This window comes from Xyrauchen texanus, chromosome 41, assembly GCF_025860055.1.
Source record: "Xyrauchen texanus isolate HMW12.3.18 chromosome 41, RBS_HiC_50CHRs, whole genome shotgun sequence".
Classification (NCBI taxonomy): domain Eukaryota; kingdom Metazoa; phylum Chordata; class Actinopteri; order Cypriniformes; family Catostomidae; genus Xyrauchen; species Xyrauchen texanus.
In genome coordinates this window covers 2,713,407-2,740,353 of record NC_068316.1, presented here as the reverse complement: position 1 = coordinate 2,740,353, position 26,947 = coordinate 2,713,407, and the positions used below count along the sequence as shown (strand labels likewise).

General features: G+C 39.5%; 1 protein-coding gene across 4 annotated transcripts in view; it reads left to right on the top strand.

The window, feature by feature from the left end:
* Window positions 1-1,695: 1,695 nt before the first annotated feature.
* Window positions 1,696-26,947, top strand: part of LOC127634197 (SH3 and multiple ankyrin repeat domains protein 1) — a 64,219-nt gene continuing 38,967 nt past the window's right edge. Inside the window, exons 1-8 of one of the 4 annotated variants that reach the window (XM_052113641.1) lie at window positions 1,696-1,989; window positions 4,164-4,190; window positions 12,623-13,137; window positions 18,640-18,843; window positions 21,612-21,683; window positions 21,804-21,912; window positions 23,090-23,241; window positions 24,599-24,766. In XM_052113641.1, the coding sequence (XP_051969601.1) occupies window positions 12,670-13,137; window positions 18,640-18,843; window positions 21,612-21,683; window positions 21,804-21,912; window positions 23,090-23,241; window positions 24,599-24,766 (1,173 nt within the window). In that variant the 5' untranslated portion in view covers window positions 1,696-1,989; window positions 4,164-4,190; window positions 12,623-12,669. Of the gene's footprint in view, window positions 1,990-4,163; window positions 4,191-9,873; window positions 10,013-12,622; window positions 13,138-18,639; window positions 18,844-21,611; window positions 21,684-21,803; window positions 21,913-23,089; window positions 23,242-24,598; window positions 24,767-24,818; window positions 26,321-26,947 lie in introns of those variants that run through there. The other 3 variants (XM_052113639.1, XM_052113640.1, XM_052113642.1) reach the window with 3 other exon arrangements.

The following is a 26,947-nucleotide window of genomic DNA, read 5'->3' as shown; positions in this document are numbered from 1 at the left end:
ATGGGACGCGGAAGATTTAAGTGGCTTACCACTGGCAGTGGTAGACATGGTCACTCAGGTCACTCAGGCCTCTACGAGGCATCTATTTGCCCCGAAGTGGCGTTTGTTCACAAATTGGTGTTCTTACCGAGGCAAAGGCCCCCAGAGATGCACAGTCGGTCAGTGCTTTCCTTCCTCTAGGAGAGGCTGAAAGGCACCTGTATCCTCCAAGGATATGCCTCTTTCCATCAGAATTTCTCCATGGTCCTTCTGGGCCTTCATAGAGCCCCATTTGAGCCCCTAAAGCTAGTCGAGCTGAAAGCCCTCTCATTGAAGACGGCCCTGCTGACTGTCCATCAAGAGGTTTCAGAAACTGCAGGCGTCCTCTGGCAGCAACACCAGCCTGGAGTTTGGTCCGGAGTGTTCTCATGTGGTCTTGAGACCCCGAACAGGCTATGTGCCCAAGGTTCCCACAACCCCTTTAGGGGTCAGGTGGTGAGCCTGCAAGCGTAGCTAGCTGGGGAGGAGGCAGACCCAGCCTTATCGTTGCTGTGTCCGATGCGTGCTTTGCACATCTATTTGGATCACACGCAGTGCTCTAGATGCTCTGAGCATCTCTTTGTCTGCTTTGGCGTACAGTGGAAAGGGAACGCTGTCTCCAAACAGAGGCTTTTCCACTGGATCGTGGATGCCATCATGCTGGCAATCCAGGCCCAGGCCGTGCCCACCTCTTTGGGAAAATGAGCACACTTCTACGAGGAGTTTGGCATCGTTGTGGGCACAGGCCAATGGCTCCACTCTTGCAGAAATCTGCAGGGCATCGGGCTGGGCTACAGCCAATACCTTTGCAAGATCTTGTGATCTCCGGGTTGAGCCAGTTTTTTTCCGTGCATTGTCAGGTACAAACAGGTAAATTAATTGGACAGCTGGCCGGGTATACCACTTGCGTACAGCAGCTTTCCTCTCCATGAGGCGAAGACATGCAATTTCCCATGCGAGTTCACGAGTCCGTGGACCCTGGATGTTTTTCCTCCCTAGCCCTGTGGCTGGCAAATTCAGCGGAGGAATTCCTTGCCTGACCCAATACATGTGCTAGCATGCCCTGTACTAGGGTAGGTGCTCCACAGGTGCCGGTTACCTCCGGTAGCCCCCTGTGATTTATTTTCTGCAGTATGGTCTCCCTCTCAGTCTCATAGAAGAGAGAGACCGATATTGACCCCTAAAGATGACAGATGATACTTTCACACCAGTATTCATCTAATTTACCAAAGCATGTCGCATAGAAACACAGACACACTCATACACACAGTCAGGTTTCTAATTTATCAGTCCATGACCTACTTATGTTAGAGAGTGAGTGTGTGTGTGTGTGTGTGTGTCTGTGTGTGTGTGTGTGTGTGTGTGTGTGTGTGTGTATTCAAGGGTATGAGTGTCAGCAAACGCAAATAGCTAAGGGGAAATATATTATATATATTCTCACACATGAACACATTCATACACATATAATGTATGTCTTGCATAATACATATGAAACATTCAGGTTTTCCTGTGTAGGTTTCAGTGGTTTTTGAGTATAACAGACAAGGTCTTCCCACAAAGCCACAGAAAGTCCAGATGAAACCAAAGCCTTAGATGCAAGCCGGTCTGATCTACTCTTAGCATCAGAGAGAGAGAGAGAGAGAGAGAGAGAGAGAGGTGTGTGTGTGTGTGTGTGTGTGTGTGTGTGTGTGTGTGTGTGTGTGTTGGAGAAAGAGGCTGAAGGGAGGAGTGTTGGAGAGCATGACAGCGGGAGAGATCAGAAAGAGAGATCGCTTCAGCTGGAGGTGATCTTGCATGGACAGAACGTTGGATGTGTCAGGGACAAGGCTGCATTTGCTTTTCGTAACATTTTTCCTCTGGGTTGCCGGTTCTTTGGTCTCTCTGGACCTTATTTCTTCCCGACAGACTGCTTCTCTTGGAGCACAGCAGATCTTCTGTCCTGGAATGAGGAAGATCACACTGAATGTTCAGGTATTTCTGATGGATTTCCATTTGGATAGTGCGCAACTACTGTACTTGTGTGTCCGTATTGTTTCAATGAGCAATAGTAAAAGGAAAAAAGTGCAGGAAAATGTGACTCTTGGGATGTTTTATTGCGTAGAGTGCAGCGAATGACGACTTTGTGAAGTGTGACTACATTGCTTTGCATACAAACAGTTTAGTTTGTGTGCATGCATGTAATTAACAAGAATGTGGATTGCAGTAGGTTTACATGCAGTGGTTTTGGTTTCAGTGAAGGAGTGTGTGAGAGAGTGTGTGTGTGTGTGTGTGTAGAGAGAGAGAATGTGTGTGTGTGAGTGTGTATGTGTGTGTGAGAGAGAGTGTGTGAGCGTGTATTTATCACTTTGTGGGGACCAAATGTCCCATAAGGATAGTAAAACCGAATTTTGACCTTGTGGGGACATTTTGTGTCCCCATGAGGAAACAGCTTATAAATCATACTAAATGATGTTTTTGAAAATGTAAAATGCAGAAAGTTTTCTGTGAGGGTTAGGTTTAGGGTAGGGTTAGGTTTAGGGATAGAATATAAAGTTTGTACAGTATAAAACCATTATGTCTATGGAAAGTCCCCATAAACATGGAAACACAACATGTGTGTGTGTGTGTGTGTGTGTGTGTGTGTGTGTGTGAGAGTGAGAGAATGTGTGTGTGTGAGTGTGTATGTGTGTGTGAGAGAGAGTGTGTGTGTGTGTGTGAGAGAGAGTGTGTGTGTGTTTGTGTGTGAGTGTGTGTGTGTGTGTGTGTGTGTGTGTGAGAGAGAGAGAGAGAGTGTGTGTGTTTGTGTGTGCGAGTGTTTGTGTGTGTGTGTGTGTGTGTGTGTGAGAGAGAGAGAGAGTGTGTGTGTTTGTGTGTGCGAGTGTTTGTATGTGTGTGTGTGTGTGTGTGAGAGAGAGAGTGTGTGTGTGTGAGAGAGTGTGTGAGTGTGAGAGAGAGTGTGTGTGTGTGTGAGAGAGAGAGAGTGTGTGTGTCTGTGTGAGAGAGAGAGAGTGTGTGTGTGTGTGTGTGTGTGTGTGTGTGAGAGAGAGTGTGTGTGTGTGTGTGAGAGAGAGAGTGTGTGAGCGTGTGTGTATGTATGTGTGTGTGTGTGTGTGTGTGTGTGTGTGTATGTGTGAGTGTGTATTTATCACTTTGTGGGGACCAAATGTCCCCATAAGGATAGTAAAACCCGAAATGTTTGACCTTGTGGGGACATTTTGTCGGTCCCCATGAGGAAAACAGCTTATAAATCATACTAAATTATGTTTTTTGAAAATGTAAAAATGCAGAATGTTTTCTGTGAGGGTTAGGTTTAGGGGTAGGGTTAGGTTTAGGGGATAGAATATAAAGTTTGTACAGTATAAAAACCATTATGTCTATGGAAAGTCCCCATAAAACATGGAAACACAACATGTGTGTGTGTGTATGTGTGTGTGAGAGAGAGTGTGTGTGTGTGTATGTGTGTGTGAGAGAGAGAGTTTATGTGTGTTTGTGTGTGTGTGTGTGAGAGAGAGAGTTTATGTGTGTTTGTGTGTGTGTGTGTGTGTGAGAGAGAGAGAGAGAGTTTGTGTGTGTGTGTGTGTGAGAGAGAGCGAGAGAGTTTGTGTGTGTGTGTGTTAGAGAGTGTGTGTGTGTGTGTGTGTGTGTGTGTGTGTGTGTGAGAGAGTGTGTGTGTGTGTGTGTGTGTGTGTGAGAGAGTGTGTGTGTGTGTGTGTGTGTGTGAGAGAGAGAGAAAGTGTTTGTGTGTGTTTGTTGTCTGAGGCATGCTGAGAGCAAAGGTAGGTCACAGTGAACATAATTATTCACTCAAACACTTATTTAGGGGTTAAATAATATATGTAGGGAGAAGAAGAGACAAGTTCTCTGTGTGTAAATATTTCAAGCAGATTTTTCCCCTAATTGACTATATCATTTTAAGTGCATTTCACACTGGGCCCTGGATTTTTGATATTTTCTGTTACTTTTACATCCTTTTTGGAACTTGACAGCCTCTCATCACTATTTGCCTAAATTGTATGGAAAAGAGCAGCAGGAACATTCTGCGTAACATCTTTATTTGTCCTCCACTGAAGAATGAAAGTCACATGATTGCATTGACACATATTTGTTTGTTTGTTGCAACCGTCTGTCTGTCTGTCTCTCTGTCCGTCTGTCTGTCTGTCTGTTAGCATCAGTCAGTCTATGAAGGTAAGCAGGTGAGTAACAGGAAGACATTACCATGCACGCCCATGACCTGAATATATGATGTCTTGCGTTTCCTCTGTCCACATTGTGTTTGTCACACCGCTCATGCCCTGTTCTCTCTGCAGCATCATTTGCCTTCTGTCTCTGCTCGTCCCACTTTCCACTCTGACTCCTCTTTTCTGTATCTCTGACCCCTAGAGGTCACTGCTGGGGTTCCCTGTTTGTTTGGTTCCTTCTGTCAAGTCCCTGCTTATTCTTTTATGACCATATTCATAGATAATGTACAACAACAATATGCCTGTCACTTGATGATGTTTGTGCATCAGCTGACCTTTGCTTACTGTTGCATGCTTAGACGAGCTTTATAGAAGGTCACAAGCGGTATAAATGTAATAGCTATTATTCTTGAATGGGAAACAGTTAATGCATTCATCTGATGGCGATTACAATGGTAACATTAATGTGTTCCAAAGTGATTGTATCGTTTCAGAAGACATGGATTAAACCACTTGAGTCGTATGGATTACCTTTATGCAGCCTTTATGTCCTGTTTGGAGCTTAAAAGTGTGGGACCCCTTTGATTTGCATTTTTGGACAAAAACACATCATACAGTACATCCATCAACAAATCATAGTTTGTGTTACGCAAAAGAAAGAAAGTCATACGAGCGTGAGGCGTCATGAGGGTCAGTAAATGAGAGACTTTTCATGCCTTTTAATAGTTGTGTTTACATTCAGTTTACTTTTAGTACACATTTAGGCTTGTATGTGTACTCTTCTTTATTTTAGTGCTGTATGTCAATCTAACTGTGACACAAGGTCACAAACATATTCAGGCCTCCTTTCAGACGTTATTCGTCTGTCACCTGCAAACCAGCGTACAGATGAGAGAACTTCTCCTTTCACGTCTGTAAGCATCACTCATGAACTCTGTGGTTTTAACAACTCACCTAATATATATATATATATATATATATATATATATATATATATATATATATATATATACTGTACAGTATTGCTTTGATCTATGTTATTTGTAACACTTGGCCTACATACATTATCATCCAGTTAAAGGCAAATGGAGCACCATTCTGTTTAATTACAGTACAATAATAATAATAATAACTTGCAATTCACTTAGACATTCTCACATAGTTAAATATATATATATTAGAAATGTTAATATTATACAAAATCAGCATTTTAAACTATATTTCGACATGTTCACATTTTTGTAACATGGTTGCAAAAATTTCAAGACCACAAAGTTTCAGCTCCTGTTTTTTGGCCCATTGTTTGATTAACAGGAAACACAAAGTGGTGTAGAAAAGGCCAACAACTCTCAGCTAATTGTCTGTTATCTGCTCTGTCATTATTTTTTTACTTAAGTGATGGATAGTGTAACAGAGAGAGAGAGAGAGAGAGAGAGAGAGAGAGAGAGAGAGAGAGAGAGAGACCAATGCTGGCCATGGTTGCTCCACTTCTTTTTAACGGGTTATAAAAATGGGACAGTCTGTTCCATGGAAGTTCTCCAATTAAAGTTTCTGGGGACCAATTCACTGGAAATATATCTATATTCTCCCTGTCCTACATAGGACGGGGCGGCGCGCTATGTATGTGAGAAAATTATAGAGTACAATACAGGAAGTGTGTGCACAAAAAGGGCTTTTTCTAACTGAAACTGAGCGAGCTGAATGGACAGTTGGACGTGTGGGGCTTCAAAGGGATAGTTCACTCAAAAATGAAAATTGAGTAACAAAAATGAACAATTTTGTGTTGCATGTAAACAACGTTAGCTCCGTTGTTACACGGATTATCCAGTGTGTGCAAATTACAGCAAAAGCTGCGAATGTAAACATGGGTATCTTATGTTGTTGTTTTTATTGAATAATGAGATTTTTGGTAGTTCGCAGTGCATTGCTATGCATGTAAACACACTCATTTACTCACCCATCTGTCGTTACAAACCTGTAATAATTACTGTGTGTGTGTGTGTGTGTGTGTGTGTGTGTGTGTGTGTGTGTCTAACACAAAAGGAGTTAGCTAGAAAAATGTCCAAGTTGCTTTTTTCCATATAATGAAAGCGAATGGTGACCATGACCATCCCGGGTCCCCATACACCTTCATTGTGTGGAAACATTACATTATGGATAATATTCTTTAAACAATAGAGTCTGAGGTGAGTCCGAGTCTTTAAACAATCGAGTCCGAGTCTTTAAACAATCGAGTCCGAGTCTTTAAACAATCGAGTCTGAGCAAAGTCAGAAAATTTAAACAGTCGAGTCTGAGTTGAGTCCAAGTTTTTAAACAATCGAGTCCGAGCCATATCAGAGTCTTTAAACAATGACGTCAGAGTTAAGTCTTTATACAGTCAAGTCCAAGTCTTTAAACAGTCGAGTCCGAGTTGAGACAGAGTCTTTAAACAATCGAGTCCGAGCCAAGTCAGAGTCTTTAAACAGTCGAGTCCGACTCTTTAAACAGTCGAGTCCGAGTTGAGTCCGAGGCTTTAAACAGTCGAGTCCGAAGTCTTTAAACAGTCGAGTCCGAGTTGAGTCAGTCTTTAAACAATCGAGTCCGAGTTGAGTCAAAGTCTTTAAACAATCGAGTCCAACCCAAGTCCGAGTCTTTAAACAGTTGAGTAAGAGTCTTTAACAGTCAAGTCCGAGTTGAGTCTGAGTCTTTAAACAGGCGAGTCTGAGTCTTTAAACAGTCGAGTCCGAGTCGAATCCGAGTATTTAAACAGTCGAGTCCGAGTCTTTAAACAATCGAGTCCAACCCAAGTCCGAGTCTTTAAACAGTCGAGTCCGAGTCTTTAAACAGTCAAGTCCGAGTCGAGTCCGAGTCTTTAAACAATCGAGTCCGAGTTGAGTCTGAGTCTTTAAACAGTCGAGTCCGAGTCAAGTCCGAGTCTTTAAACAGTCGAGTCCGAGTCTTTAAACAATCGAGTCCGAGTGGATTGCGAGTCTTTAAACAATCGAGTCCAAGTCTTAGTCCAAAAGGGGCCCGAGTCGCACTCAAGACCGAGTCCATAAAAGGCAGAGTCCTAGTCGAGTCCGATTGAGTCTGTTCCTGAATCTGAATTAAAATTGTAACCATAAACTCAACATCAATATTTTAAGCTTATTATTAACTTTCACAACTAAGAATTGTCAATATAAATGCAACAGAATAAAAAGATTGGTATACTGCTGAACAAAGTCAAAGTGGTTTCAGAATAAGCATACACTTCTTATTGTGTTCTGTTGACTTCAATTATTTGTTGCTTTTCCCTCCACTCAAACGTAGACTAAAGAAAGAGAAAGCAGCATTTCATTACAACCAGAGTTATTATTGTTGCTTTTATTTCTACTCCTTTTTCAATTTGTCCTTTCATATCAAAAATTATGGGTGAAATACATGTAATGTAATTAATTAATTACATTTAATAATGCCCATATAATTAAAAACAGAAAAGATCAGATGCCATTAAAAGAACATGTATATACTACAGTACTACACTTCACACTTTTCGGTCCTCCTGCTGTGTCCAGGTGTAACCTACTTCCGGAGAACGTACTTTTTAAAGTGTACTTATATTATTGATATTTCCGGATGAGTGGCAGAGCATGTCTGGCGAATGGCGATCTCTTTCCTGCACACACATACTGTTATGAGAGTACTTTGAAAGAGTGCTCGCTGCCGCTCTCAGCCAGAATAATCACACGTAAGGACATATACACGTGAAAACTGATGCACAGTATCAAATACACAGAATGTATGATCGTACTAACTGTAGAGAGCACATCAATATGAAGACAAAGACAAATCCCGGACATTTAGAGTCAATTTTGAAATCCCGGCCGGATGCTTTTATCAGTTCTGAAAAAGAGGATGTATGGTCACCCTATGTCACGTTATGTTTGTTTGTTTGTTTGTCATTGCATCACAAATGCCATGGACTCGGCTGGACTCGAGAATAAAACTGCCCGAGTCAAATCCGAGTCCTTTAGAATTGGACTCGTGACTCGGACTCGAGCTCAAGTCCGAACTTGAGTATCCCAACTGTACATTATAGTAGATCAGTGGTCCTCAACGGGTGTTGAAGGTCTGTTCTTGATTGGTGATTGAGAGATATTCCTCAAAAGCCTGTTTTATCATATCTGATACATGGATTTCAACATGCTTTTTTAATAAAATAATATACAAAATTTTATAAGCACAAGTTGCTTATATTCAGCAAATACTCATTTTATAATATCAGTAACAATATAATAATTACTGTCACTTTTACTTTTTTTAAATCAGCAAATGTTTCACATAAAAAAAAAAAAAAAACATTTTTGGAATGTTTTTGGAAAATGTTACAAAATAAATTGCATTTTTCCATCAAGAAATGCCCATAAACGTCCACCAGGTGGCAGCAGATATCACTGCAGTCTCAGCGGAATTATAGGGTTAATTTTGTTTACTAATGTTTAATGAAAGGTGCGTAAATTGGTACTGAATACACTTAAAATTAGAATAATCAAAATATGCCAAAAATGTAATCCAAAAGTAATCAGATTGGATTACCTAAACAATGTATTGAATAGCCACTTGATATCCTACGCACTGTAAAATCTGGGTCTTGAAAAGGGCCGTGACTACCGGGGAAACACTCCCCAGTTCCCCCACAGTCCAGGCCATGGTCCCGAAGTGAAACCATTTAAGAACCACTGTGTGAATCTGACAATTTTAGTGCTATATTAAAATTTTAGCAAAGTTTTTGTGACCCAGTAATGTTTTATCGGACTACTGACCCACTGCATATTGTCTTTCTTGCACTGTCTTTGCTGTGCTTGTGTCCTGTATTTGTGCATACTGGTTAAAGCAGTGTTTCAGAATGGCTGCTGTCTTCATGGCCTGAGTGTTTTCTGCTATGTCCTTGGGCTGCTGGTATTTGTGTGGCACTTGCGATACTCTCTGAATTGTCTCTAGAGAAGGAAATGAGGCCAGTGCTCTATTTTTCCCCACCTGCCCCAGTCAACTGCCAATTATACAGCAGAGAGCTAATCAGGCGAGGAGGCGGCACTTCTCTGCGTTCTCATTGGTCAGATTTTATTAGCTGCTTAATACGAGGGGATTCATGTGCATGCGTGATTGAGTGCCATTTGTCTAGGGTGTCATACAATGAGGTTTCATATGTGGTTGGAGTGTTATAAAAGATTAGTATAAATGCATTTAAACCCCTGTATGCTACATGTACATCATAACCAAACTTCACCAGAAAGACCATAATGGTATGGTATCATAATGCTAATGCAAAGGTGTGCTAGTCACCATGTACTGTCAGTAATAAGGTGACTGAGATCTCTGGAGGTTTACAGTAGAGTTTCTAAACGTGGAGGTTTTAAAGTATATACAGTTTAGTTGATGTTACATACAGATAAGAAGTAACTTAAGGAGAAGTGGGGATATCTGGTGTTCTGCTGAGCAATTCAGTTTTTCAAAGCATGTATGAGGACAAAGGAAGTGTGTAAGGAAGGAATAAAATACCATGTTGAAAGATGTGTTATTTAGAGATACCCACCAGACTGGCACTTCACAAAGCAACAGGACAGTTGATCACATGGTTAATGCAAGCACTGCACATTTATACACTTTGTGCAAGATTTGCACCCTTTGATCAAGACATTTAACCTTGACTCACTCTAGGTTTAATTGACCCTATCATGAGTATACTGTAAGTGTCTGGTGAATATATATAAGAAAGGATTGTCAAAACAATTATCAATGAATGTCTTGCATATGGAGACATTTAGCAGATGCTCTGATCCAGAACAAGATCTTTCGACAGATGACAAACCAAAATGTAACTTTTTTATACATTAATTGATTTAATGCAGAATATTTTTCATGCAGTACATTTTTGATGCAGCTACTTGATTTCATGTAGTAATCTGTTTTACAAAGTAATTTGATTTGATGCTGAATGTTTATGTGATGTATTCACTTTTTAATGCAATTAAATACTTTTTATGCAGTAACTATTTAATACAGTGATTTTTATGCATAGAACAATATATAACTTTTATGGATTAACTTTATTTTATGCAATAACTTGATTTAATGCAGAAGTTTTTTATGCAATAACATGATTTAATGCAGAAGTTTTTTATGCAATAACTTGATTTAATTCAGAAGTTTTTTATGCAATAATTTGATTTAATTCAGAAGTTTTTTATGCAATAACTTGATTTAATGCAGAAGTTTTTTATGCAATAACTTGATTTAATTCAGAAGTTTTTTATGCAATAATTTGATTTAATTCAGAAGTTTTTTATGCAATAATTTGATTTAATTCAGAAGTTTTTTTTATACAATAATTTGATTTAATTCAGATGTTTTTTATGCAATAACTTGATTTAATTCAGAAGTTTTTTATGCAATAATTTGATTTAATTCAGATGTTTTTTATGCAATAACTTGATTTAATTCAGAAGTTTTTTATGCAATAACTTGATTTAATTCAGAAGTTTTTTATGCAATAATTTGATTTAATTCAGAAGTTTTTTATGCAATAATTTGATTTAATTCAGATGTTTTTTATGCAATAATTTGATTTAATTCAGATGTTTTTTATGCAATAACTTGATTTAATTCAGAAGTTTTTTATGCAATAATTTGATTTAATTCAGATGTTTTTTTATGCAATAATTTGATTTAATTCAGATGTTTTTTATGCAATAACTTGATTTAATTCAGATGTTTTTTATGCAATAACTTGATTTAATTCGGAAGTTTTTTATGCAATAATTTGATTTAATTCAGATGTTTTTTTATGCAATAACTTGATTTAATTCAGAAGTTTTTTATGCAATAAATTGATTTAATTCAGAAGTTTTTTATGCAATAATTTGATTTAATTCAGAAGTTTTTTATGCAATAACTTGATTTAATTCAGATGTTTTTTTATGCAATAATTTGATTTAATTCAGAAGTTTTTTATGCAATAATTTGATATAATTCAGAAGTTTTTATGCAATAACTTGATTTAATTCAGAAGTTTTTTATGCAATAATTTGATTTAATGCAGAAGTTTTTTATGCAATAATTTGATTTAATTCAGATGTTTTTTTATGCAATAACTTGATTTAATTCAGAAGTTTTCTATGCAATAATTTGATTTAATGCAGAAGTTTTTTATGCAATAATTTGATTTAATTCAGATGTTTTTTTATGCAATAACTTGATTTAATTCAGAAGTTTTTTATGCAATAATTTGATATAATTCAGAAGTTTTTATGCAATAACTTGATTTAATTCAGAAGTTTTTTATGCAATAACGATTTAATGCAGAAGTTTTTTATGCAATAATTTGATTTAATTCAGATTTTTTTTATGCAATAACTTGATTTAATTCAGAAGTTTTTTATGCAATAATTTGATTTAATTCAGAAGTTTTTTTATGCAATAAATTGATTTAATGCAGTGACATTTTATGCAGCTCCTTAAATGCACTAACTATGCAGTAAAATATTTCATCCCCTTTTCTCCCAATTTTGGAATGCCCAATTGCAACTACTTAGTTGGTCCTTATGGTGGTGCGGTTACTCGCCTCAATCCGGGTGGCAGAAGACAAGTCTCAGTTGCCTCCACTTCTGAGACCGTTAATCCGCGCATCTTATCACGTGACTCGTTGTGCACGACACCACAGAGACTCACAGCATGTGGAGGCTCATGCTACTCTCCACGATCCACACACAACTCACCACACGCCCCATTGAGAGAACCACTAATCACCACCACTAGGAGGTTACACCATGTGATCCTACCCTCCCTAGCAACCGGGCCAATTTGGTTGCTTAGGAGACCTGACTGGAGTCACTCAGCACGCCCATGCAGTAACTTGATTAAATGAAAACCTTAAATGCATTAACTTGATTTTTTGCAGGACCTTTCTTTATGCAGTAAGTTTATTTTATGCACTAAACATTTACACGCAGTAAGTTTCCATACAGTAGTTTGATTCAACGCAGTGACCTTTTTATACAGTAACTTTTCTATCTCGGAGATACGCATCACATCAATTCAACACTTTTTGTTTGATTTGTATGGTTTTTTGAAATTCTGCTATTCTATTAAAGTGCTGTTAATATATATTGGCTATTTTTAATCCACTTATTCTTATCAAGTTAATTTCCAAATAGAAATGCAGAACACACCCGTCTTTCATTGGCTGTGAAAGCTCATGCAGTTGGTTGAGAAAGTGTTGTTGAGTTGGGCTGGTCAGGATGCTCAAACAGAGCAATGTTTTAAAAGTGCTACACAGAGTTGAAATGTTGGTGACGCGAGTGGCTTAGTTATAGTAGTTTCTGCATATTAAACTACGGATACGAGAAAGAATGATATAAATCACCCTTAAATAAGTTTGTTAAAGTTATCCCTCTAATACTTACTCTTTCATTCTTTTCCTTGTCAGTCCCTCTAACGTTAAGGTGACGGTGATATGCACCATGACGCAACATTATGACGTCAATGCTGATTGCTGACACAGTGCAGCAAAGGATGCTGGGAAATACCAAACGGTTTTTTAGCAGTGCGGAGGAGAAAGACAACGAGGATGAGGAAGATGAGGAGGAAAGATTGAAAAGAGGGAAACAAAATGGGATGATAGATATGGGAGACAAGGAACACCAGAACCGCGGTGGACGCAAGGCCGAGGGGTCCAAACCAGCAGCCGTTGTGATTGGATGGCAGAGAGGAGAAAGACCACCTAGGGCGGTCAATTCTGCCCAAAGAGGAATTCCTCATTTGCCCAGTCAGCCGACGCTTTACCATCAGACGACCAATCAGCCGCTGTATCACCCGGTCCTGACCAATCAGCAGGCACGGAGACGTCTCATGGAGCGAAGTATGACCACGGTCGCGCCTGTCGAAGACTCGCACCTCGCCGTCATGGTGTTCCGTATTGGCATCCCTGATCTCAAACAAACGGTCGGTCCATTTCTGTTCACATATATTCAGTCATATTGCAGTGAACTCTCTTAATGTAGTTTCTCACAAAAATGAACAGTATGTTGGTAGGTCCATTAAAGAATCCTCTTAAAGAGATAGTTTCTGAGACCGTCAATCCGCACATCTGATCACGTGACTCGTTGTGCATGACACCGCGGAGACTCACAGCATGTGGAGATTCATGCTACTCTCCACGATCCACACACAACTCACCACACGCCCCATTGAGAGAACCACTAATCACCACCACGAGGAGGTTACCCCACATGACCCTACCCTCCCTAGCAACCAGGCCAATTTGGTTGCTAAGGAGACCTGGCTGGAGTCACTTAGCACACCTTGGATTCAAACACACGACTCCTGGGGTGATAGTCTGATCTCAACATTATTATTATATTCTTCCTAGAGCAAATGATCTGAGCTATGCTAACCACATCCCGCAAGCCGTTTCGACATTTACTCAAGAGCTGGATATGAATTACAGATATAAACAATTGCATTTTCACTAGTTAAAATGGCTATTCTTGATATCAGTAATTACATTTGACCGTGTAAAAACGCTAATTCTTGATATCAAAACTGTGATTTCAACTAGCAAAAAACATCATTCTTGATATCTGTAATTACATTACATTCAATTAGCTTCAGTTCTTTAAAAAACACAATTACAGATATCTATAATTCATTTCGTACGAGTTGAAGCTGCAATATTACATACCTGTAAAGCATTTCTTACTAGTAAAAGTTATCCTTTTTTATATCAATAATTACGTTATTACAAGTACAAACATCCATTCCTGACATCAACAATTGAATTTTATACATCTGTAAATGTTTTCCAGTATTAGCTTGATAGATTTGTTATTTCAGATATCAATAAATTGGAGAGTAAGTAAAGATTTAAAAATTTTTTTACTAGTTTTAAGAAAATTGTCACTAGTTATAACCAAATTAGCATTTTTACTAGATGTGATTAATTTGTTGATATGCGAATGGACATTTGCAGTAATAATAACATAATTATTGATATAAAAATGTATTGTTTTTTTGTAAAAAGCACATTGCTTTTGTGTGAAATTGTAATTTCAACTAATAAGAAATAAATTATAGATATCTGTAATTGCGTTTTGAAGCGGAGTGAATCACTTCTACTAGTGAAAATACTAGTGTACTTTTTGATACAAAGAATGTGTTTCTGCAAGTGATAATTTAATATATTTTTATATCAAGAATTACAATTTTTACCACTACTTTTTTGTGTGATGATCTACTTTTAAATGAGCAACTCAATAAGATCTACCAAGTAAAAAAACACAGTTTCATTTAAAATAAGAATATGCGTGTTGGGACTACTGCATGTATCCCTACATGGAATTCATCTTCTAATTAATAAATATATATATAATAATGTTCAATGTTGATATCAATCAGTTTTAACACTAAACCCAAAACACCTACAGCACAATAGATTACAATAGCCAGGGCATTTACCTTATTCTGATGACGAGTAAATATTGACCAGGCGAGGTTTTGTTTATTCAGTTGCCATGACAACTAGGTTTGAACATTCGCGCCTTCCAAGGACTTCTGAGAACAGAGCGCGAAATAATCCGGGCAGTAGCATCGCAATTTCGCGCTCTGTTCTCAGAAGTCCTTGGAAGGCGCATATGCGCAAACCTAGTTGTCATGGCAACTGAATAAACAAAACCTGGTCAATATTTACTGGTCAAGTGCAAGTCAGACAGAAACTAAAAGAAGGAAAGACATTATATTTATTTTCATTAAAATTTAACGAAAGTACATTTAAATTTTGTGCGATCTACCAGCATTGCCTTTGCGATCAACGTATTGGGCACCCCTGCCCTAGAGCAACCTCTGAACGAAACCATTCTCTGTTCAAACTCAAAAACATGTTTCAGTTTCCTTCACTGAACTAATGAAATCAATGTAAAACACTCACTGACTCCTAAATACACAAACACACAGTTTAATATATACTCGAGGTCCTTTGTGTCTCCCAGCGATAGATTGGGCGGGACTGAGACATAAGCGGAAAATTAAAAAATAAGTTAATTTGAGAAAATAGAGAAGCATGGGAATTCCTAATGGAGGAATATTTATTTTGTGTTTGCATGATAGTGTGTGTGTGTATGAAACTATTGTGGGGATATTTTAAATAAGCACACACACACACACACACGCTCCGTTTGAGATTCCTCGTGTGGTTTCTGTGGAGCGCTGACCTGATTAAATGTCAGCTCTCATCTCAAACTCCTCACTCAATTACCAGCAAACTTTAACATGCTCAATTAAACCACAGGAACAATTCCCAGATAAAGCAGTGTGTGCACACATTCATTGCGCAAGAGGTTTTGCACGTTGGATTTTAATATGCGCATTATGTTTTATGCCAGATGACTTTTAAAAAGCTTTCTGAAAGGGCTTATTAAAATGATCGATTACTTTCAAATGCAAACCCACCAAACAAGCTCTTGTTTTTAATTTTGTATTCAACTGGTGTCATAATTATTTTAAATGTAAGGAATGTTCCAGGTTTCATTACTTCGGAGCCCCTTAGAGGACAAGGCGGGATTTATTTTCTAAAATAACTAATAGTGCTCCCTCCCAATAGTTTTGCGTTCCCTCAGAATAGTTTTGCTCTCCCTCTCAATAGTTTTGCGTTCCCTCAGAATAGTTTTGCGCTCCCTCACAATAGTTTTACGTTCCCTCACAATAGTTTTGCGCTCCCTCAGAATAGTTTTGTGTTCCCTCAGAATAGTTTTGTGTTCCCTCAGAATAGTTTTGTGTTCCCTCAGAATAGTTTTGCGCTCCCTCTCAATAGTTTTGCGCTCCCTCAGAATAGTTTTGTGTTCCCTCAGAATAGTTTTGCGCTCCCTCAGAATAGTTTTGTGTTCCCTCTCAATAGTTTTGCGTTCCCTCAGAATAGTTTTGCGTTCCCTCAGAATAGTTTTGCGTTCCCTCAGAATAGTTTTGCGCTCCCTCAGAATAGTTTTGAGTTCCCTCATAATAGTTTTGCGTTCCCTCAGAATAGTTTAGCGCTCCCTCAGAATAGTTTTGAGTTCCCTCAGAATAGTTTTGCGCTCCCACACATTAGTTTTGCGTTCCCTCAGAATAGTTTTGCGTTCCTTCAGAATAGTTTTGCGTTCCCTCTCAATAGTTTTGCGCTTCCTCAGAATAGTTTTGCGCTCCCTCAGAATAGTTTTCCGTTCCCTCAGAACAGTTTTGCGTTCCCTCTCAATAGTTTTGCGTTCCCTCACAATAGTTTTGCGTTCCCTCAGAATAGTTTTGCGTTCCCTCTCAATAGTTTTGCGCTCCCTCAGAATAGTTTTGAGTTCCCTCTCAATAATTTTGCGTTCCCTCAAAATAGTTTTGAGTTCCCTCAGAATAGTTTTGCGCTCCCTCAGAATAGTTTTGCGCTCCCTCAGAATAGTTTTGCGCTCCCTCAGAATAGTTTTACGTTCCCTCACAATAGTTTTGTGTTCCCTCAGAATAGTTTTGTTCCCTCAGAATAGTTTTGCGCTCCCTCTCAATAGTTTTGCGTTCCCTCAGAATAGTTTTGCGTTCCCTCAGAATAGTTTTGCGTTCCCTCAGAATAGTTTTGCGTTCCCTCTCAATAGTTTTGAGTTCCCTCAGAATAGTTTTGCGCTCCCTCAGAATAGTTTTGAGTTCCCTCAGAATAGTTTTGCGCTCCCACACATTAGTTTTGCGTTCCCTCAGAATAGTTTTGCGTTCCCTCAGAATAGTTTTGCGTTCCCTCTCAATAGTTTTTCGCTTCCTCAGAATAGTTTTGCGCTCCCTCAGAATAGTTTTGCGTTCCCTCAGAATAGTTTTGCGTTCCCTCTCAATAGTTTTGAGTTCCCTCAGAATAGTTTTGCGCTCCCTCAGAATAGTTTTGAGTTCCCTCAGAATAGTTTTGCGCTCCCACACATTAGTTTTGCGTTCCCTCAGAATAGTTTTGCGTTCCCTCAGAATAGTTTTGCGTTCCCTCTCAATAGTTTTTCGCTTCCTCAGAATAGTTTTGCGCTCCCTCAGAATAGTTTTCCGTTCCCTCAGAACAGTTTTGCGTTCCCTCACAATAGTTTTGCGTTCCCTCTCAATAGTTTTTCGCTTCCTCAGAATAGTTTTGCGCTCCCTCAGAATAGTTTTCCGTTCCCTCAGAATAGTTTTGCGCTCCCTCACAATAGTTTTGAGTTCCCTCAGAATAGTTTTGCGCTCCCTCTCAATAGTTTTGCATTCCCTCAGAATAGTTTTGCGTTCCCTCAGAATAGTTTTGCGTTCCCTCTCAATAGTTTTGCGCTCCCTCAGAATAGTTTTGAGTTCCCTCTCAATAGTTTTGCGTTCCCTCAGAATAGTTTTGCGTTCCCTCTCAATAGTTTTGCGCTTCCTCAGAATAGTTTTGCGCTCCCTCAGAATAGTTTTCCGTTCCCTCAGAACAGTTTTGCGTTCCCTCACAATAGTTTTGTGTTCCCTCACAATAGTTTTGCGCTCCCTCAGAATAGTTTTGCGCTCCCTCAGAATAGTTTTACGTTCCCTCACAATAGTTTTGTGTTCCCTCAGAATAGTTTTGCGTTCCCTCAGAATAGTTTTACGTTCCCTCACAATAGTTTTGTGTTCCCTCAGAATAGTTTTGCGTTCCCTCAGAATAGTTTTGCGCTCCCTCAGAATAGTTTTGCGTTCCCTCTCAATAGTTTTGCGTTCCCTCACGATAAGTTAAAGATTTCATTGTTAGTTGATGTTAGTTCATAATGCATTAACTAATGTAAACATATACAACTTTTGATTTAAAAACAATAATATGTTGAAATTAACATTAACCAAGATTAGTGAATGCTGTAAAAGTATTATTCATTGTTAGTTCGTGTTAACCAATGTTTGTAACTAATGTAAACAAATGTAACCATATTTAAAGTTTTACCACAATATTACTATAGTAAAACCTTAATACCCACAAAATTATGATTTTTATTACCATCGTTTTTGTTTCCCTGTATTATCGCTATGGTTTAAATACAAATACAATGGTTAAAAAATGGATACTGTAGTTAAACCATGCTAAATGTATTGTGATGGCACACAAAACTATTTCAGAAAAAAAAAAACAAATCCCGTCCTGTCCTTTAAGGAGCTCTGTAAATTACCACCAGTGTACAAAAATAAATAAATAAATAAATAAATAGTATATAATCTCATATTTACTGCATTTACAATAGAAGTCTATGGTGCAGGGCTTTTCTGCTTTTAAACCCTGTGGTCCACTTACTCTATAGATTTCAATGCTGTAAAGTAGCTTTTTGTTTGTTTTTACAAACTACTCTTCTGTGGAAATCACCAATATATCACAGATGTTCTCCATAGAGCATAACATGTTTTAAATCCAGAATTGTCCTTTAAACCAGTTTAATGCTTTGTTTATTCTCTCCCCCTCTATTTCAACCCTGTTTTCACTCTCTCTGTCTGTAGAAGTGTTTGCGGTTTGATCCCGATTCCTCCGTTTGGATTGCGAAGCAGCAGATTATTTGTACCCTCAGTGAGTCGTTGTGGGACGTTTACAATTACGGCCTTTTCCAGCCAGCGGGAGACAGACGAGATGCCAAATTCCTGGAAGAAGAGCGCTTGCTTCGAGAATTCTCACAGTCCCTGGAGAAGGGAGTGCCCTACCTGGAGGTGCCAAAGCAAACATCCCGTCACACAGATTGCCACAGATCCTCAGAATATTCCTTTAATCTAGAGTACATCACATAGACTGCTAATAAACCCAATAACAGGCGCTGAGAAATCCGCAGAAAGCAGAATTAACTAATTTTCCACAGAATTGCAACTTAATCTGTCATTCATAAAAGTTCTTGCATGATAGTTTATGAAATATGTTGGCTAATTTAATGATTATTTGAGCAACTTTGACCAAATTAAGCCTTTCATAGCCTGTTCACCACATGATATATATGATGTATATGTAATGAGGAATAAGGTTTATTATTATTCACAAGATATGAAGTTACTGGAGATACTCCGTATGTGCTGGTGTGACACATTTCCATAGTTGCATTTTTGTTTGCATGCCCTCACTTCAATTTAGTGCACTTGATTCATCCATCCATCCATCTTCAACCGCTTATCCGAAGTCGGGTTGCGGGGGCAGCTGCTCCAGCAGGGGGCCCCAAACTTCCCTATCCCGAGCCACATTAACCAGCTCTGACTGGGGGACCCCGAGGCGTTCCCAGGCCAGTGTGGAGATGTAATCTCTCCACCTAATCCTGGGTCTTCCCCGAGGCCTCCTCCCAGCTGGACGTGCCTGAAACACCTCCATAGGGAGGCACCCAGGGGGCAACCTTACCAGATGCCCAAACCACCTCAAATGACTCCTTTCGACTCAAAGGAGCAGCGGCTCTACTCCGAGCTCCTCACGGATGACTGAGCTCCTCACCCTATCTCTAAGGGAGAAGCCCGCCACCCTTCTGAGGAAGCCCATTTCGGCCGCTTGTACTCGTGACCTAGTTCTTTCGGTCATGACCCAACCTTCATGACCATAGGTGAGGGTAGGAACAAAAATTGACCGGTAGATCGAGAGCTTTGCCTTTCGGCTCAGCTCTCTTTTCGTGACAACGGTGCGATAGAGCGAGTGCAATACCGCCCCCGCTGCCCCGATTCTCCGGCCAACCTCCCGCTCCATTGTCCCCTCACTCGTGAACAAGACCCCGAGGTACTTAAACTCCTTCACTTGGGGCAATACCTCCTTCCCTACCTGGAGTACGCACTCCATCGGTTTCCTGCTGAGAACCATGGCCTCATATTTAGAGGTGCTAATCCTCATCCCAGCTGCTAGTGCACTTGATTATCTAATCAAAATAGCAAGATATGCATTGAAGTGAGGATACAAATATGGATAAATATTGTCAATGATAAAAAGAGGTGTCAGTGATTGTGTTTATTTCACCTCTAGAGGCCGCTGTAACTCATTCTGTAGGAATAACCGTTCCAAAAAGCAACTATCGGCACCGATTAATCGGTAAAACCGCTATCATTCTAACTCTATTAGCTACCAATAAGAGTGTCGTACTCTCAGGTACATTTAATACATTTTTCTATGTTTAAATCCCTTAGCAAAATTAGACTTTCCTAAAAATCAGCGCAGAAAATGCAAAAAGAGTGTGCAGATTCTGTCTGGCCCTGCCAGTAACCTAAAATGAGTGTGGAAATGGTAGACTTAAAGTTGTATGATGTATGAGTCCTTGATCAAGAATGCTTATTAGAGGGGGTTCTGGTATCTCAGCGAGTATTGACTCTGACTATCACCCCTGGAGTCGCGAGTTTGAACCCAGCGTGTGCTGAGTGACTCCAGCCAGGTCTCCTAAGCAACCAAATTGGCCCGGTTGCTAGGGAGGGTAGAGTCACATGGGGTAACCTCCTCGTGGTCGCTATAATGTGGTTCTCGCTCTCGGTGAGGCGTGTGGGGAGTTGAGCGTGGATGCCGTGGAGAATAGCGTGAAGCCTCCACACGCGCTATGTCTCCATGGTAACGCGCTCAACAAGCCACATGATGAGATGCGCGGATTGACGGTCTCAGACACGGAGGCAACTGAGGTTCGTCCTCCGCCGCCCAGATTGAGGCGAGTCACTACACCACCACGAGGACTTAGAGCGCATTGGGCGTTACAAATTGGGGAGAAAATTAAAAACTTTACAAAAAAAAAATATATATATTAGAATGCTTATTAGAAAGTTCGCTAACACTGTCTATGACGCCCATATTTCTAATGCATTGTAAAGGTGTTATAATGCATTAGTAATGTCTCATAATACATCTTATGATATGTTATAATATCTCAGAAATCATTATAACCACAATTATAATACATTATAATACTCACCTATTCATGTTTATACATTAGATTATAATGCATTATAACACAAGCAATATCCAATTTTATCTGCAGAAGTTATAATGTATTATATATATTGTATATACTGTGTGTTATATATAATAGGTGTGCTTTAAGTAAAGTGACAAAAGCAATCTCTTCTTATAAACATCCATATGATATTTTTAAGTGCTTAAAAGACATTATAAGTCATGCTGGAGGTTATAAACATTACACATGCACAAATACATCAATAACACACATGCGATTTACATTTTCAGATTAAAAACACGTGTAAAGCTACAATGTTCAAATACATCAGAAACTCTCTCTCTCTCTCTCTCTCTCTCTCTCTCTCTCTCTCTATATATATATATATATCTCAATCTCTCTCTCTCGCTCTCTCTCTGTCTCTCTCTCTCTCTATCTCTCGCTCTCTCTCTATCTCTCTCTCTATCTCTCACTCTCTCTCTCTCTCTCTGCTCTCTCTCTCTCTCTCTCTCTCTCTCTCTCTCTCTCTCTCTTATTTAGCTCTTGTAAACTTGGTTTAAAATGTTGAACTTTACTTTACAGTTCAGATACAAGACAAGAGTCTACAAACAGACCAACCTTGATGAGAAACAACTAGCAAAGCTGCATACCAAGGTACAATGTAAATAAAAAACAATATTACATTTCTATTTGTGGTAAAATAAATACATAAATAAATATCACAATGCACAGGAAGCATGTAAAATGTCTCTGTGTGTGTGGCTCCATCTACAGGCCAATATGAAGAAGTTCCTGGATTACGTTCAGATTGGAGCTGTGGAGAAATTGAGTAAAGCTCTGGAGAAGGGACTCGATCCAAACTACCACGACACTGAGAGTGGAGGTGAGATACACACAGTCCTATACAGAAATTCTATTGTCTATCCCTTTAATTCTCTCCCAAGTGTCAAAAGAGTCCAGGCTTCTGCAGTCCAACATTTCAGGACATGAAGAATTGTTGTGGATTACTGGAAATCCAATCCTGCTCATCTAATTCTGCTTTGACATTTTCAATTCTGATGACCGTCGTTCTGTTGGCAACGTCTCCCTGTCAGAATCGTCTCGTCATTGACCTTTGACCATGAAGTTTATTATGTTCCTTGGAGTCTCTCTCTGTGCTTTTGAAAGCAGCATAACAGCGTCTCTTTCTCTCCTCTCGCCCCACGCAAACAACTCTCACGTGAGCTGAACTCAAAAGTTCAGACACAACTGCACACAAAACCGAGAACAGAACTTAAGAAACTTGTCTGAAGAGTTTGTAGTTGAAGAATTGATGCATTTCTGTGCCCAGCCTTATTATTTTAACAGAGTTCTCTGAAATCAAACAGAAACACAGATGAGTCGTACAGGACGCCACAGTCACAGCGTGTCCTAACCTGACGGCAAACAACACAAAATAAAAGCTATATTCTCTAGGGTAATAACAGTTTTTGTCCTAACCAGCGTGACGAGCGATGGTACATTCTATCGATCGCTTGTTTTCTATTTACGGCATCGCTCGTGTAACTCCGTCCACTGTGAACTGACACCCGTCCAAAAATTTTCTCATAACAGTATATTAAAGCCAGCATCTCCTACTGAATGTTTTTGTGGAGCTCTCACAAATACTGACTGGTTCAGAATGGAGAAGAGGTGGCAGACATTCCCACCTACTCCGTCTCTCTCTTTGACTGAGGACTTCAGTTCAAGCTTGAAGAGGTGGTCACCATAAACTGCCATTGTATGACATCACTGAGCACAACATTATTCACAATTTCTCCCTTTGTGTTCAGAAAATAAAGAAAGTCATATAGAGTTATAACAACACAGGGGTGAGTAAACAATGACTTTTTGTTTTTGGGTGAACTAATACTTTAATACACAGCAAGCAGTTTGCCACAAAGCTGGTTTGCATGGTCAGACATGAGTTTGAGTAATACTATCGTGCTGTGCGCCAATGAAACATTTTGTATGTTGCTTTTACTCTGAAAGGATTTTCCATACAGCTACAAGCTCTCATTCTCTTTCTGTGTTTCTCTCAGAGACTCCTCTTACTATGGCGGTTCAGGGAAGTTTGAGCATGGAAGGAATCCGTGTTCTGGTGCTGAACGGAGCTCATGTGGATTTCCGGTCCAGGGACGGTTTCACGCCGCTTCATAAAGCCGTCAGAGCTCATAACCAATCAGCACTGCTGGTACAAACACGTACAGTTAATTTACAGCAGGCGCTTCATGCTGGATATAATTGACATCGACCGTGGAAAGGACTTAAATAATTAATTAATTAACCGCTGAAGGTGTTTTGACAGATTTCCTGTTTCAGTGGCATACCCAAAAATGATTAATGCATAGCCAAAAATGTACTATTTTCCTGATTTGATATTATATATCTCTGGGTGTAAATAAGGTGGCTCTGATAAACTGCTTTTGTTTTCTTCCCAATCATGTCAACTGTATCTGAGAAAGATTTTGTGTTGATACGACAAAGCAATCAAAAGTTATAACGTTACAAATATAATTCATCAAAGTGTCCAAAAACATCTCCAAACACATAAAAGATAATAATTGTACATAAGAACTAATTACACATGCAAACACAACAATGACTAAAGGTTTGCATAGCATGCAGACATGATTTTAGTCATGAGATTTCACAGAATGAGTTTCATTCTGTGTCATTTGAGTCATCATTGAGTCTGTGTCATGTATTTGGCGCCATCTCCTGGTGGTCATATGTAACATTGTGCTTCATGTGGATTATCTAATGATCTATACATCTGATTATCTTGCGTGTGGACTCGATTGAAAGATAATCACAGACTCTAAATAATCATATGTGATATTTTATGATCCGTTGATGTCACGTGAAGTTATAAGTGAAAACGCGGCATTAAAAGCAACACCAACATAATTGTCAAAGATATATATTTAGCTGTTACTCACTATATTTTTATCTGTGAGTAAAACAAATGGGATGTTTGTATTTTACTCTTTGGGAGCTTTCCAACAACATATGACAACATATGAGTTTGATGTTTTTACTGATTGCAATAATATGTACAGTGTAAAATTATTAATGCATTATCGAAACAGAACACTTCTGATTTATCTGCAGATTTCAAAGCACTTGTTCAGTTTTGGCCATAATGCCTGCATGCATTGTAAAGTAGAGCTTCTGAGCTTTCAAACGATACCTATTTTGTGTTGGTCAAGACTGGAGTTATTAATATTATGACCATTATAATTTTTTTTTCTCATGGGACCATTCGAGCTTAAAGGGTTAAACAGTCTGAATCAAAATGAACAAACTTGTATCCAGAGCCTTAAAAAGGCACAGGTCAAAATAGGTTGTGAACACTACGGTATTTCTACATTAGCTTTGCTAACAGAACATTTTTGTTTTCATGTAATGCTGCGTCCACGCGGATAGGTATCAATGAAGTCCAGGACCACTCTTGTAACAGCCCATGAAACATTTACTAAACTTGTCATTGGAGGGGTTTGTTTATGAATTGTAATGTGTCTCCAATTCTGCTCCATCCCACTATATAGGCACTGCTGTCTCTGGGGGCGTCTCCGGATTATCGAGACCGCTGTGGTCTGACGGCACTGTACCACTCAGTGCTGACAGGGGGTGACACTTCCTGTTGTGAAACTCTGCTGTATTACAGAGCACGACTGGGCGTCCGAGATGAGAACGGCTGGGACGAGTCACACCAGGTGTGTGTGTGTGTGTCACATGTTTAAACTCAAGGGCACTCAAGTGTATCAAAGTAGTCTATGTGTGCATTATATCTTTTTGTCTATGTTTATTCATTTGTAACCATACCTCATTCTCTCTTCTTTTTTAAAATCCTCACTTGTGATCAATCGGCATCCCTCCATTTCTCTTTCGGACATCTTTGCTCACTTATTTACTACTTTTCTATCTCTGACTCTCCACTCTCTATACCTCTCTCATGCTTGTTTCTAAACGCCTGCCCATACCTGTGGAGGTTTCATCCTGGTCATCATAATATGTCTGGGAGAGTTCATTCATAGGCGACTACGCTTTGTTCTTTCTCATTTCATTTAACAGATGCTTTTATCCGACCCTATCTCAGCACTCTTTATTACAGCAGGCTTGATCCAACAACCTTCTGGCCTGTCCGCACTGAGCTTTAGCGACTTCATCACCATGAGAGTGTATTTTAGTATCATGTAATCAGACTTCTGGCTACGGACTTAAAGTCTGGTCCTTTGTAGTTTCATTTGGCCATGAACCGCTCATTTATACAGGAAGAGATTGTCTGAACGATGTATGAAGCCACTAATAACATTTCGTTTTTAAATGTCGTTTACGTTTAGATGAATGCATTTGGCAGATGTTTTGTTTTTTCCAAAGATACTTGAAATGCATTTAAGGTATTTACACAAGGTTTACTATTTTTGCAGCTCCAAATTTACTTCAAAACCCCATAGAGTGTATACAAAACTTAGAGTTGACTTAAGGAGTTTTTTTTGGCTAGAAAAGGCCTCCAGCAAAACTCTGAATATCCTTTTAATTTTTTTTAAACCCCCTTTTCTCTTCAATTTTGTAATGCCCAATTCCCACTACTTAGTTGGTCCTCGTGGTGGCGCGGTTACTCGCCTCAATCCGGGTGGCGGAGGACAAGTCTCAGTTGCGTCCACTTCTGAGACCGTCAATCCGCGCATCTGATCACGTGACTCGTCGTGCATGACACCGCGGAGACTCACAGCATGTGGAGGCTCATGCTACTCTCCACGATCCACACACAACTCACCACACGCCCCATTGAGAGAACCACTAATCACCACCACGAGGAGGTTACCCCATGTGACTCTACCCTCCCTAGCAACCGGGCCAATTTGGTTGCTTAGGAGACCTGGCTGGAGTCACTCAGCACGCCCTGGATTCAACCTCGTGACTGCAGGGGTGATAGTCAGCGTCAATACTCGCTGAGATACCCAGACCCCCTCTGAATATCTTTTAAAGATTTCATGCCATTTTCTAGGTCAGTCAATCATATTACAGCTTGCCAGATTGAGAAAACGCTTGCCATTTTTCTCTATAATATGTCCATTAGTGAACGTAATGCGTGTGTCCAGTGGATGTGCCTTCTGAGTGGCTAAAAAGGAGAACAAAGCCCAGGTGCCTTTGTATAAACTCCCTCCCAGACACCCTGTCCATTTGCCCTCCCCTGTTTCGCTCTCTCTGTCTCTCTCTCCATAGATCAGACAGGAAGAGGCGTTTGGAGTGGTTGAAGTTCACAGGTACCCATCTATCATGTCTCATTCACCTCTCATTGTCTTTTCTCTGTTGCTTGATGTTAAAAACGAGGTACTCCTTCTATTCTATCTTCTCTTTTCTTCTCTTACTCTCTAAACCTCTGTATGTACAATATATTTCCTTTTCCCCAATTTGCAACCTACTACCTGCCAGTTACCCACACATCTGGCCATGATACAACTCCCACAGCACCCCGAGAGCACCTGAATTAAGTCTGAGAGTTTTTATTTTCCGCTTTCCACCCACGAGCAGAACAATCCGAAATTGTTTAAAGATGTTCAAAGTAGTGGTCATCTTACAGTGAAGTGCACAAGTTTGCATCTGCATTTGTTTTTTAATTAAAGACTCCCTTTCATTAGCTATTTGACATATAGATATTTACAAGATGAAATAATACACCAATGATCCTGTTTTACATCCTCTTGGTTCTTAGTATGATGTGCTGCTTCCTCGACGATGATCAATGACTGTTGATCATTCTTCCCAACATTTGAGTTCTTCCCCCAAAAACTGGGTCAATATATGATGTTGTCATCCAGCTTTTGACACTTAAGACAACCGAAGGACTCACACACAACTATTACAAAATGTGCAAACATTCATTGATGCTC